The 13,940-nt window shown below is 45.0% G+C and overlaps 1 protein-coding gene and 1 pseudogene across 13 annotated transcripts in view; one reads left to right on the top strand and one right to left on the bottom strand.

Moving 5' to 3' along the window:
- LOC123465257 overlaps window positions 1–13,940 on the top strand; it is a 207,168-nt gene that overhangs the window by 126,643 nt on the left and 66,585 nt on the right. The window contains exon 6 of one of the 13 annotated variants that reach the window (XM_045163925.1): window positions 380–845. The exons of the other annotated variants lie outside the window; for them this stretch is intronic. Within the exon in view, the coding sequence (XP_045019860.1) occupies window positions 380–412 (33 nt within the window). The 3' untranslated portion in view covers window positions 413–845. Of the gene's footprint in view, window positions 1–379; window positions 846–13,940 lie in introns of those variants that run through there. 13 annotated transcript variants of the gene reach the window in all.
- On the bottom strand, window positions 4,537–5,278 carry LOC102403521 (annotated as a pseudogene).

The raw sequence follows: 13,940 nt of genomic DNA, 5'->3' as shown, positions 1-13,940 counted from the left end.
CCTATCAAATTGTCCTTGGTGATTGTGGCAGAGGAAGAAAGATCAGGTTTCTGGGAGTATTAATGGAAACAATATGATTGGTAGTGATTAGGACTAGTGTACAATAGTGCTAGGAGCCAGTCATCACTGGCTTGAATTTGGTCATTGTTTTGTACTCTACACCCTCTTAGGCTAGTTTCTCGTCCTCCTTGGCATTTTTTAAAGGCACTAAATATCCCTTTAAAAATGTGTTTTCTGATTAAATCAGTCAGATTTAAGTTAAAACAATGAGATTCTGTTGCATGCAAAGATCAACAGAGTATATAGCTATTGTAAGCACTGCTGTGATGAAAATCCTTGAGTATACATTCTTAGCATATATCTTTCATTATTTCCCTAGGATAACTTCCTAAACCTGGTTTTGAGTTTCTGAGTAAGATGGACTAAGCATGCAACCCATCACTGATCTTAAGTGGCCTTGGCCTGCAGCAGCTTGAAGCAGTGTTTCAATTCTCGGCTAGAGATTGAAGTCAGGTCATGGCAGCAAGAGTGCTGAATTCTAGCTACTAGACCAGTGGCCAGTGACAAGGCCCTGGCCCTTTGACTTTGCAGAGAAAAAATTCCCACAAAGATAAAAGTAGTGATACAAATGAGGTGTTTATTAGGAGGAAAAGTGTATCGTACGTATGTATAGACACATGGGCAGATTCAGTGAGACTTATGCCCTGGTGATAGTTTTAAATCACTTATATAAGGCATTTCTTCTGGGTTTTCATTTTGATTTACCTCATTCTGAGTCTGTATTTAAAATCTCAAGATCCTCCCAAGTGTGTACACACCCTCTTAGCCAAGATGCATTCCACCAAAGAGGACTATGGGTGGCTTAGCATCACTCCCCTTTTGACTTCTGAGGAGCTTTCTAGTCTGGAAGGTCTCTTTGACATCAATAAACGAGGAAAATGTGGTCTCTTATCTGGGCAGGGCCCAGTCTTCTCTCTCGATTGTCCTGATATTGATATTTTGCAATTTCTGTATGCAGGTAACCAACTCAAATTGCTTACCCTGGTTGGAGGGGGTGCGGGTGGTAGGGCCCATCTATCTCCTGCCTCAAATTCCTCCTGAGATATGTAGACGCTAAGAAATCTTTATTGGGAAGATGAGGTGCGATAATACAAGGTCAGCACATTTTTGTTAATCTCAGGCTTAAAATTTAGTATATTTCTCTTTTCCTAAAATGGAGTTTGAACCTTTTGGTCCCAGGCCTCCTCCTTGGACTGAAAGGTCTTAGGTTTGCAACAGTATAGAAGACAACAAAGCATTAGGTGAAATATAACATAAATCAGTATGGCTGAAATGAAGATGGTTGTAAGAAAATGGAAACCTCCTGTCAGAAAGTTTTTAATACCTTGTGGGATCCAGGAGAACAAGTTAGAGAACCGGTTTTCAATTTCCCTGCCCAAACCAAATATCAAGGATTGGTGGCTAATTGTCTGCTGATTCAAGGTGGCTTGTTGTCAAGTTTTCTCACTGCCTACCTGGCAAGAGGTGGTAATGTACATGCAACAAGTTGGGACTTCCCTGGTGGTCCAGTGGTTAAGACTCTGTGCTCGCAATGCATGGGGCCTGGGTTTGATCCCTGGTAAGGGAACTAGATCCCACATGTTGCAACTAAAGATACCACATGCCACAACTAAGACCCAGAGCAGTCAACAAAGATCTTGAATGCTGTAACCAAGACCCAGCGCAGCTAAATAAAAAGTATTGGTGACTGCACATACCCCTTTTTGTTTTACCAACAGATAATCCAGGGCCAGTTGGTTGTCACACACCCAACTTGGCCAGTGAATCTAGAGACCTTGGTAAATTAGTAAGAGAGTTAGCAGTACTGGTGGCATCCCAGACAAGTTTCATTGACATATTGGTGGGCAGCTGCTCCCCACCATGGTAACAAGGCGTACCCAAAGAAATAGGCATCTCTGTCTGGGATGCCACCAGGTAAATCTTGAGTTAATTGAGTGTACAGTTTTAATGAACTTGCTCAGTGCTTGGATTCATTTAAGGAGTGGATTGAGAAAGGAGTAATCAGGGTTCCCAGCATGCACTGTGTGGGCATGGAGTTTTTGGGTAGGCAGTTAGTGGCTCCTGGTTTTTTATCTACCTGACAGATGAAAATGTAACCTGACAGGGCACAATTGACTAACGTGCCCAAGGTTTTAAAGCCTAGCCAACCAGTTTTGTTGTTATGGAAATATTCTCCAGCTACAAGCTCAAGTCCTTCCATTCGCTTCCATCCTGGTATCTGCTTCTCTTACGTGGATCCTTCTTCCATCAGGTAGTGAGCTTCAGTTTGAGCACAAATAGGTATTTGGAGTTCTGGCTTGCAGAAGGGGGGACATGCCATTATAAAGTGCTGGGGTACGTTAATGCCAGTTCTTCATCCTCCCAGTTTGATTTAATATTCTTCTGTTGCTAAGGGGAGGGTTAGGCAAGAGACATTTGAATTTTCTTCAATAGGAAAATTTAAAAAAAATCCAACTCTGTACATTACTGTTCTGAACCTTGAGTCTCTGGTAGAAGACCATTTTCCCCCAGGAACTTGGCTAAAATTCCTTACAGAATGGACAAGTGGGTCACTGTGGTCTATGATGGATCCAGCATTCTGAGTGGAGGACACAGGAGTCTGGGCAATGCGAACCAGGGAGTTGTCTATCCATCCTGTGGATAAGGGAAAGAAGTGTAGAAAAGCTAAGGCAATTAGTAACTTCATAATAGGGTCATATTTGAATCACTCAGCATGGGCAGAGAAGTTTAGTAAATTCTGAGAGCAAAGAAGACAATAGTTATCTAAATTTACCAGAGCATATCAGTTATTCTTTAAGTGGATTGGAGTACTGGGAGGCAGAAAGGAAGACAAGTGACTGTGGGTACTTAGCCTAGGGTCTAAGAAGTCTTTTTGTTCTTTCTGAGGAAGAGCTTCAGTTCATGGCGAGGCCCACTCATCCACCTGGAATTTTCAGGCTGTCCTGTGTCCTCTAGATCCCACGGAGACTCGGAGGGAGGGGCAAATTCATAGGGATGGTTAGAAAGTGGGTCTTCAGGTTTCTGTAACATATCAGTGGAGACAGGTTTAATCCTGGACAGTTGAACCCAGCTGGTGATTCCCTGGAGTTCAACTGCTGTAAGGGTGCTCAGCACAACTTCTCACAATAAGGACTCTTCCATTTTGGGAGTAGCTGGTTGCCAGGTGACTCATTTTTCCAGGTTTTTAAAAGTGAGTGAGTCACTCACTTTACACCAGAGTGACTGGGACTGTCATCTGGAGAGGGCTGTGCTCTGTTGCTATATTCTTTTTTTTATTTATTTACTTATTTATTTTAATTGGAGGCAATTACTTTATAATATTGTGGCAGTTTTTGCCATACATTGACATGTATCAGCCATGGGTGTACATGTGTCCTCCATCCTGAACCCTGCTCCCACCTCCCTCCCCACCCCATCCCTCCGAGTTGTCCAAGAGCACCCGCTCCGGGTGCCCTGCTTCATGCATCAAACTTGGACTGGTCATCTATTTTACATATGGTAATATACATGTTTCAATGCTATTCTCTCAAATCATTCCACCCTCACCTTCTCCCACGGAGTCCAAAAGTCTGTTCTTTATATCTGTGTCTCTTTTGCTGTCTCGCATATAGGGTCATCGTTACCATCTTTCTAAATTCCATCTATATGTGTTATTATACTATATTGGTGTTTTTCTTTCTGACTTACTTCACTCTGTATAATAGGCTCTAGTTTCATCCATCTCATTAGAACTGATTAAAATGCATCCTTTTAAGATACCAGATCTTAAACTCATCAGTGACTGACACCCAGAACAGCATAGATGGGAACACATTAGCCAGATTTAAATATTTAAATCATAAAAGGTTTCAGTCTGTTGTCCATCAAATGTTAGAAAGCGTCAGACATAATTTCCAGTTGAGTAAGTGAAGCCATGATGCAAGGGGAGAATATTCTTGGGGAACTTTGAATACAAAGCAAACTCCAAGTCACTTAGTAATTGCTGGGTCTCTGTGTGCCTGCCAGACTGACCCAGACCCCTGACAGGACTTCATGACAGTGTCCATTCCCCATAAAATTTCCTTTCCCTTCACACTCTGAGTTGGAGCACAGCATCTCATAAATGTTCAACTTACACTTCAAAGCAGAACCAGGGATTCCCTAACGGCTCAAGTGGTAAAAAATCTGCCTGCGATTTGAGAGACCTGGGTCCAGTCCCTGGGTCAAGAGGAGGTAACGGCAATCCACCCCAGTATTCTTGCCTGGAGAATCCCATAGACAGAGGAGCATGGCGGGCTATAGTCCATGGGGTCGCCAAGAGTCAGGCTTGACTGAGCAACTAAACCACCACCAACACCACCAAGCAGACAGACCAACCTGGGACATTAAGGCCAGAAAGTTAAATTGAAAATCACACGGTGATAGCCTCTGTTTTAATCAATGTTCTATTAGACACACGGCTATTGATTTTTAAAATTGGTTTCGTGTTAGGTGTATCTTACGTTAAAAACAATGTAGCCCATATTCACATTGGTGTGCAATTTCCACTAATTTCTGACAAAGAGAAAATACATATATTTGACTTTTTTCTGGCACAAAACCTTGATTATTCAGCTGCAGTCGTCAGAGCCAAAGGTGCTCATGAGTCTTTGTAAAGCACTTCGTCTACCTTCACATCGTTCTCATCCACCAGGACCTGGAGGCAGATCTGCTCTTTGAAAGCCAAGGCCAGGGTGTAGGGTTTCACGTCCTGGGACTGCAGACAGCGCTTCAGGTAGACTGACATAGTAGGCCTTGCCCCATCCCAAACGGTTGCTCTGTTTGTCGAACCCGAGACCCGGCACGAAAATGAGGTCAAGTCCCCCTGTTGACAAGGCCTCCTCCAGAACCTCATCCTCACTGGGCTGCTGAATGTTCCAGGAAGTTCTGGGCAGTGAAGCGATTTCCTCTGGTGATGCTAACTTCACCATATCTATGTGATTGCTCTGCAATTGGTACCGCGGGATAAAGCAGGTTTTGCCTTGTCGGAAAATGTCCTTGATGATCTCCTCTGTCTCAATTTCATCTGGCATGCTCAGAAAGATGGACACTCTTTTGGACTTTTGACATTCACTATGAGTAAACACTTTCTGGGCCAAGAGGTGGGACTGGCGCAGCCGCTCCTCAGCCCCTGCAGACGCTGCTTCAGCTCAGCCCGCAGGCTCCGCGTGGCGCCGCTCACGGCCACCGCTGCCGCCATCTCCTGGTGCGATGCGGCCCCCATCTGCACTCCTCGAGGTCCGCCAGCCCAAGCTGTTGCCATATTCTTATGTAGCCCTCTGGACCTGGCCTAGGTTTATAATGTATTTAAGATGAGCCTGGGTTTCTGGATCAGTTAGCATGTCCAGAGTAAGGAATGGTCTTCTATATGTTATTTCAAAAGGGCTTATTAACTTAGTGGTTGTTTTACAGGCTGCCCTGACCCTTAAAAGGACAATCGGCAGCAGGTAATACCACAACTCTGATGTTTCCTGACAGAGTTTGCCCAAGGTTTTCTTTAGAGTATCATTAGTCCATTCCACTTTTCCTGAGGTCTTCAGAATGAATGGAGATCGAAGGATAATTGCCTTACAGAATTTTGTTGTTTTCTGTCAAACAACATGAATCAGCCATAGGTATACATGTGTCCCCTCCCTCTTAAACCTCCCTCCCACTGGAGATGGTTTTTAGTTCCTAAAGCCCGAGAAAACTGGGTCATCTTTGCTACAAATGAAGGTCCATTATCATTCTGAAGGTGATGAGGCAATCTGAATCTAGGAATAATTTCTTTTAGAAGCACCTTAGCCATTTCAGTTGCCTTCTCAGTTCTAGTGAGGGAGGCTTCTGTCTGTCCAATGAAAATACTTAAAGCCTAGTAAGTATTGGGCTGGCCAAAAAGTTCATTTAGGTTTTTCTATAACAACTTAGGAAAAAATCTGAACAATTTTTTTTGCCAATCGAATATTTGAAGCGCTGGAAGAAGGGCATCTGAGCGAAATCTATTTGCCAGTCATCTTCCTTATCCTTATGGGATAGGTCTCCCATGTCACTGTACTGGGCTAACAAGAAGGGGAGTCTTGGGGTTGCCTCCTGGCTTATGGGTGGTGCAAAGGCACATGCTTGAGTAACACTCTTAATTGTCTCTGGGTGCCCTTTCCCTGTAAAAAGTCAGAAAACAAATGTAGACATTGCTTCTCTCTGCATATGGAGAGAATCATGTAGCCCTTTAATAATTTCTCATTGGTCAGAGGGAGGTATGAGCACTTTCCGATCTATATGGCCCAGCCATCTGTCTGTCCCCTTAGTTCCCCCTCTGTCTCGTGCCCAGGTGTCTTCGGAAGTCGAATACCTGGATATAATGTTACAAGGGATAAGGGATGGGATTAAAGCCATTACAGTTAGGGACATCAGGGCTGCTTTCTTTGTTTCCTGATCTGCCCTGTTGTTTTTTTGGGACATTAGAGAAGTTCCCTTTAGGTGCCCGTGGCAGTGGATGACTGCTATCTGTTTTGGTTTTTGAACCACTTCTATGAGATATAAACTGTTAGCCGCATATTTTATAGGGAAATTTCTTGCATTTAGAAATCCTCTCTTTCTCCAGACAGATGCGTGGGCATATAAGACAAGTAAGGCATATTTTGAGTCTGTGTGTATATTTACAATCTTTCCTTCCCCTGGGGTTGAGGCTTGGGCTAGAGCTATCGATTCAGCCTTTTGGGCTGAAGTGTTAGGTGACAAGGTTTTTCTTCTGTGATGCTGTGAGTGATCACAGTAGTGTACCCTGCCCTCCTGACTCCATCTTTAATGAAACTACTGCCATCAGTGAACAATTCTTCCTCGGGGTTTTCTATGCCCTAGTCTGTTAAGTCAAGTCTTCCCTGGTGGCTCAGTGGTGAAGAATCTGCTTGCCAATGCAGGAGATATGGGTTCAATCCCTTGGTCAGGAAGATCCCCTGGAGAAGGAAATGGCTACCCACTATAGTATTCTTGCCTGGAGAATCCCACGGACAGAGGAGTCTGGTGGGCTACAGTCCATGGGGTCACAAAGAGTCAGACATGACTTAGCAACTAAACAACAACAAGTCTGTTAGGTCAGACCTACAGGCATAGATCTGGTCAAGAGTTTCAAGGCAAGAAGGTGTTAGCAATGGGCTTTTGGTGGGCATTAATGTAGTAGGATCAAGAGTGTGGCAAGTTTTGAGGGTTAGCTCTGGGGAGTCGAGGAGCAGAGCCTGGGACTTAATGAGGCGGCCTCCAGTTAGCCAGTGGTGATCACCTTTTTTTTTTTTTTTTTTTTTTTGTAAATTTAATGACAACGTTTTAAAAAGTATTTCTTTATTTTTGGCTGCACTGGGTCTTCATTGCTATGCATGGGCTTTCTCTAGTTGCAGACAGCATGGGGATGGCGACTCTCTAGTTGCAGCATGCCCGCTTCTGTTTGAGGTGGCTTCTCTTGTTGCAGTGCATGGGCTTAGTTGCTCCGAGGCATGTAGGATCTTCCTGGACTAGGGATCAAAGCTGTGTCCCCTGCTTTGGCAGGCAGATTCTTAACCACTGGAGTACCAAGGAAGTTTAATGGTGGCCTTTTATCTCTAGAATCCCTTGTACTTGATGAAAGGTCTGCACTTCCTGTGGCTGTCCAAAGGTGAGCTTGTTAGCTTCTTCCACTAATAAAGTGGTGACAGCTCCTGCCTGGAGGCAGCCAAGCCAACCTAGGGCCACAGAGTCTAGTTACTTGGGAACGTGGCCTATAGGCTGAGGAACTTCCCTGAGCTTCTGTATAAGGACCCCCAAAAGCTGTCTTCTGCTTTTCAGCCACAGACAAGATGAATGGTTTTTGCCTTTTCCTATTACCTGTTCCAAAGTAATGGTTCTGTATCTAAAGCTTTAGTGGCTTTATATAGGGGCTTAGCCATTAGCCCAAATCCTGGAATCCAAATTCTACAAAATCCTGCCATATTCCAAAAGATGTGGATATGTTTCTTTGTATTTGGAATGCTTAGGCCTAATATAGCTTGTTTTTCTATCTTGAGTTAACTGTCTACTTCGGAGATTTATAATATATCCCAGATATTTAACTTGTTGCTTTGAGATTTGTACCTTTGTCTTAGAGACTGAGATGCTAACCATGGGCCTCAAGGAAATAAGGACTTCAGTGGTATTTTGATCTGAGTCCTCCATAGAGGGACTGCATATTAATATATTGTCTACATACAGTAGAATGGCACCTTCTTTTAGGTGTATTTCCTTTAGTTCCTTTCCTGCTGCTGCTAAGTTGCTTCAGTCATGTCCAACTCGGTGAGACCCCATAGATGGCAGCCCACCAGGCTCCCCCGTCCCTGGGATTCTGTAGGCAAGAACACTGGAGTGGGTTGCCATTTCCTTCTCCAATGCATGAAAGTGAAAGTGAAGTCGCTCAGTCGTGTCCGACTTTTCGTGAACCCATGGACTGCAGCCTACCAGGCTCCTCTGTCCATGGGATTTTCCAAGCAAGTGTACTGTAGCGGGGTGCCATCGCCTTCTCTGAGTTCCTTTCCTAGGGCCTGGGTAAACAAGTGTGGGCTGACCTAAAACCCCTGAGGCAATACAGTTCAGGTGTATTATTGCATTTGGCTTGAGTCCACTCAAAGGCAAACAGATACTGTGATGAGGGACGAAGTGGATGCAAAAGAAAGCATCCTTGAGGTTGAGCACAGTAAACAATTTAGTGTTCTCAGAAATTTTGATTAATATTGTTATAAGGATTGGCCACGAGGGGATATATAGGGACCACTGTCATTTACAGCTCTAAGGCCTTGTACCATACTATATCCCCCATTTGGCCTAATAATTGGCAGAATAGGAGTGTTGCATGGAGACTGGTAGGGTACCGAGAGGCATGTCTTAAGAATTTATCTATGAGGGGTTGTAAATCCTTTTTTGCTTCCAACTTTATGGGATATTATCTCTTGTTAGGGTAAGCAGCTTCTGGTCTAAGGCTAATTGTCATAGAGATTCCTTTGTCACATACTGAAGAGTCCACTGCCTGTAGAATATGGCTGGGAACAGGACCTTAATATTCCAGCTGGTCTTAGAGTCAAGATAAGGGGCTACTCAGGGCCTCTTAACTGGAGTATGGCCCTGAGGGAGCTCAGAAGGTGGTGGGGTGGGACACTCAGGTACAACTAAAAAGGCATGTGAAGTCAACCGCTGGTCAAATTGGCAAGTGAGAGCCCCAGTAAAGAAATGGGTGTGAGGCGTTCCATCAACACCAGTCACAGTACAGCTTTTGGAGGAGAGAGGCCCAGCATGAGAGATCAGGACAGGATAAGTGGCTCCCCTATCAATTAAAAAACTTATTTTCTTACCTGTCATGTCAAGGACCACCCAGAGCTCCTTGATAGAGATAGACTTCTCATTGGAGGGAACTGCCAGGGTCCCTCCACTGCCTCTGTCATCCGTCATGGCATCTTGGGAGCGGGAGCCCCCCCTTTCCCTTTGGGACAGTCCCTCTTCTAATGACCTGTTTGTTTGCAGGCTGGGCATGGCCCTGGGACCTTTTTCTGGCAGTTTTGGTCCCAGTGGCCAGTTGACTTGCATTTGTAGCATTCCTCCTTGTTGGCCTTACCTCCAGACAGAAAGTTGAACTGTCTTGGCCCTCTTGGGTTGTCTTGAGGTCGAAAAGCAAGGCTGACAGAAATGGTTATCAGTTTTGTATGGGCCCTGGCCTGTCTTTTCTCATGTTGGTTTCTTTCTTCCTCCTCAGCTTGACCTCCATTATTAAATAGTCCAAAGAGTATCCTATTTCATTTCACTCAGTTGTGTCTGACTCTTTGTGACCGAATGACTGTAGCCCACCAGGCTCTTCTGTCCGTGGAATTTTCCAAGCAAGAATTCTGGAGTGGAGTGGGTTGCCATTTCCTCCTCCAGGGGATCTTCCCAACACAGGGATCAAACCCACGCCTCTTATGTCTCCTGCATTGGCAGGTGAATTCTTTACCACTGTGTCACCTGGGAAGCCCAAATACCCGAGAGGTCACATCCAGCTCAGGAGTTGAGGCATGGGGGTTTGTAATTGTAACTTTTGAGGTTTCTTCCTAATATCAGGGGTAGACAGGCTAATAAAGTGCTGTCCTGACAGTGACTGACCTTCACAAGTGGAGGGATCTATGTTGGTATACATCCTAAAACCCTCTACATGCTGCCTGTGGAAGAAGACTGGATTTTCTTTTCCTTCTTGGGTCACTCCTTTAACCTTTCATAGTTAACTGGCTTTTTGATACACTTTCTCATCCCTTCTAATACATATTGGATCATGGGTTTCCTGACTTCTGTTCCCACCCAGAAATTAATATGCTAAGAGGATTCCTGAATTGGGACTGCGTCTCCACTCATAGCATAATGTTTGGGCTGGTCTCTAGCAAGCTGGTCAGCGTGCCCCCGGGCTGCTGTTGAAATTTTGTGTTTTTCTCAAAAGTACAAGTAGGTAGCACTATTAGGACATCCTTCCAGTTAAATCATAGACCAGAGTGAGGGCATGAAACTCTTCAACAAACTAGGGTTTTTGGAAAATTGGCCCAGTTTCTGTTTACATTGCACTAAGTCAGTTAAAGAGAAGGGCATTGTGTACTCCGATTGTTCCCTTCACCTTTGCCACTTCCCTGAGAAGGCCTAATTTTGCTGATCCTGGGTTATAGGAAGCTCCACTGTGAGTTACCCTAGAGGGACTAGTCTCTCTTTGGATAATGGAGAGTAAGGAAGGACATAGGGAAGTGGAGTTTGGGACAGATCAGTGGGACTGGAAGAAGTAGGGATACTGTCAGGAGTAGGGGGGGCTAGGTTTCCCCCTGAGAGATGGGAAAGCTTAGAAGGGGATCACCTAAAATGTTGGGAGAGTTTTCTGGTTCCCTAGGTTTTGAATTACAAGAGCCACGTAGGGTGAGATTTGGGTAAATGACCATGAAAACCTGAATAGAGGGAACCTCAGTCCACTTTCTCATCCCATGGCAATAATGATCCAATTGCAGAAGGGTATTATAATTTAAAGACCATTTTCAGGCTATTTTTCTCCATTCCCCAACCAAATACAATAGCACTCAAGTTTTTCCTTTGTTAGCGCTTCTATTTAAAATATTCCCAGTTCTTAAGGATACACTTCAGAGGTGTTTCTTCTGGCTTGGAGGGGTACCCTCCAAAGTTGAGTAACCTACAACCAAGAATAAGACGGTTCTATTAGAAATGTAATCTGACATCCCAGAAACATTTACCAGGAGGCTTTAACCTGAAGGGGTTCAGGGCGTTCCCCAGTTTTCCTTTGAACCTGATACAGTTTCAAGCGTCCTCTACTTTCCATTGATTCCTGACCAGGTGTCTCTGGTCTTTCTTGGTACCTTGTGCAGGGTGTCTCCCCACGTGCCCAAGAGAGGATATTTAAACCAGTGGCAGACCAGTTGGTTGCCAGGACTTTCCTTAGGAGGGATCCCTTGTCTATAGGGCTTATGTACTATGATAAGTCTTCCTTATTTCAGTTCAGTTCAGTCACTCAGTCGTGCTCGACTCTTTGCGACCCCATGGACAGCAGCACGCCAGGCTTCCCTGTCCTTCATCAACTTCCAGAGTTTGCTCAAACTCATGTCCATTGAGTTGGTAATGCCATCCAACCATCTCATTCTCTGTCGTCCCCTTCTCCTCCTGCCTTCAGTCTTTACCAGCATCAGGGTCTTTTCCAATGAGTCAGTTCTTTGCATCAGGTAGCCAAGTATTGGAGTTTCAGCTTCAGCATCAGTCCTTCCAATGAATATTCAGAACTGATTTCCCCTAGGTTTGACTGGTTTGATCTCCTTGCAGTCCAAGGGACTCTCAAGAGTCTTCTCCAACACCACAGTTCAAAAGCGTCAGTTCTTTGGCGCTCAGCTTTCCTTATAGTCCAACTCTCACATCCATACATGACCACTGGAAAAAACCATAGCTCTGACTAGACGGACCTTTGTTGGCCAAGTAATGTCTCGGCTTTTTAATATGCTGTCTCAGTTGGTCATAGCTTTTCTTCCAAGGAGCAAGCATCTTTTAATTTCTACTCTCTTGGGTATATTTATCATGACTGAGCATCTATAAAGTTTATAATTTTGAGTTTCTGGGTTGCGGCTAGCTCAATAGGCTGTCTGTAGCAGTGTGTAGGCTGCCAAGGCCTGGAGTGGAGGGGGTTCAACAGATTCAAAGAGGAACCCTTGGAACCTAAATTGGTGTTGCTGCTGCTGCTGCTAAGTCACTTCAGTCGTGTCCGACTCTCTGTGACCCCAGAGATGGCAGCCCACCAGGCTTTCCTGTCCCTGGGATTCTCCAGGCAAGAACACTGGAGTGGGTTGCCAATTCCTTCTCCAATGCATGAAAGTGAAAAGTGAAAGTGAAGTCGCTCAGTTGTGTCTGACTCTTAGCAACCCCATGGACTGTATCCTACCAGGCTCCTCCGTCCATGGGATTTGCTAGGCAAGAGTACTGGAGTGGGTTGCCATTGCCTTCTCCGAAATTGGTGTTGGGTGCTATGAAAGACAGCGAGGGGTTCAAGGCTTGAGAACCAGCAGGCAGAGAAATTCTCATGATAGATTTCTAGGCATTGAGGGAGATGAGAGACTAGAGAGCAGAAGAACACTAAAGCCTTTGCCCTATCTGTCTGGCAACAAAGAATTGGGAATCGTCTGATGATTTTGTCTGACACAGGCAACACAGAGTTTGACAGTGGTAGAGACACAGTTTGGGAAACGTGTCCAGGAAATCCTTCCCTAAAAGGGCACGGAGATAGGAAGTGAGAAAGAGACCTTGTTGTGCAAGTAAGGTGAGAAAGAAAAGCATAGTGGAGGGTTCTATATGGGACAGTGAGACAGACCCCGTGGGCTCCTTCACAGTTGGAAATCATGTTTCCACATGTCCCAAATGACCACATCAGTTGTCACCCAAACCTTATTTGAATCTGCACAACCTAGGGGAATGCCCTGGCACCCCCAGTGTTAGGGGGAGCCATAAGGTTGTGGACAGACAGAGGTTATGCCCTGTGGGTCCTGAAAAGAAAGCAAAGTAGAAAGCAAGAGAAAGAAAGCAAAAGTGAAAGTCAGAGGCCTCAAGCTGCAGCTGGGCGAAGTCCATGGTTCACCTTGACCTCCCAGGTTTCAGCACCAAATGTGATCTCAGGTGGCCTCAGCCTGCAGCAGCTTGAAGCAGGGTTTTGGTTCCTGGCCAGAGACTGAAGTTGGGTTGCAGTGGTGAGAGTGCTGAGTCCTAGCCACTAGACCACTGGCCGATGACAAGGCCCTGGCCCTTTGGCTTTGCAGAAGAGAATTCCCACAAAGATGAAAATTAGTGAAACAAGTAAAGTGTTTATCAGGAGGAAAAAAAGAGTACAGTACATGTGGATAGCCACCTGGGCAGACTCAGACAGTTGTACCCTCATGGTAGTCTAAATCACTTATGTGGGCATTTCTTCTGGGTTTTCTCTAGCCAGTCATTTTGAATTGCCCAATTCTTAGTCCATATTTGGTACATCACAGGATCCTCCCACGTGTGCTCGTGCATCTCTAAGCCAAGAAGAATTCCAGTGCAAAGGCCTGTGGGTATGCTTTTTTGACCTCCAAGGAGCTTTCTAGTCAGGAAGGTCTCCCTGACTTAGAGAATGAGGAATATGTGGTCTCTTATCAGGGCAGGGCCTTGCCTCTCTTTCGATTGTCTTTCTGTTGATATTTTGGAGTTTCCATAGGGAATGAACTCCAATTGCTCACCCAGTGGGGATGGGCACATCTACTTCCTGCCTCAATCTGACATTGGAAACATGCCTCCAGGTTGAAGGCATGCTTTTTCACTCCGAACCCCACCAGGCCCATTGCCTGCTAAAACAAAGATATCGACATTCTCTG

Source organism: Bubalus bubalis, chromosome 21 (assembly GCF_019923935.1).
Source record: "Bubalus bubalis isolate 160015118507 breed Murrah chromosome 21, NDDB_SH_1, whole genome shotgun sequence".
Lineage (NCBI taxonomy): Eukaryota > Metazoa > Chordata > Mammalia > Artiodactyla > Bovidae > Bubalus > Bubalus bubalis.
This window is presented reverse-complemented; position numbering and strand designations above follow the sequence as displayed.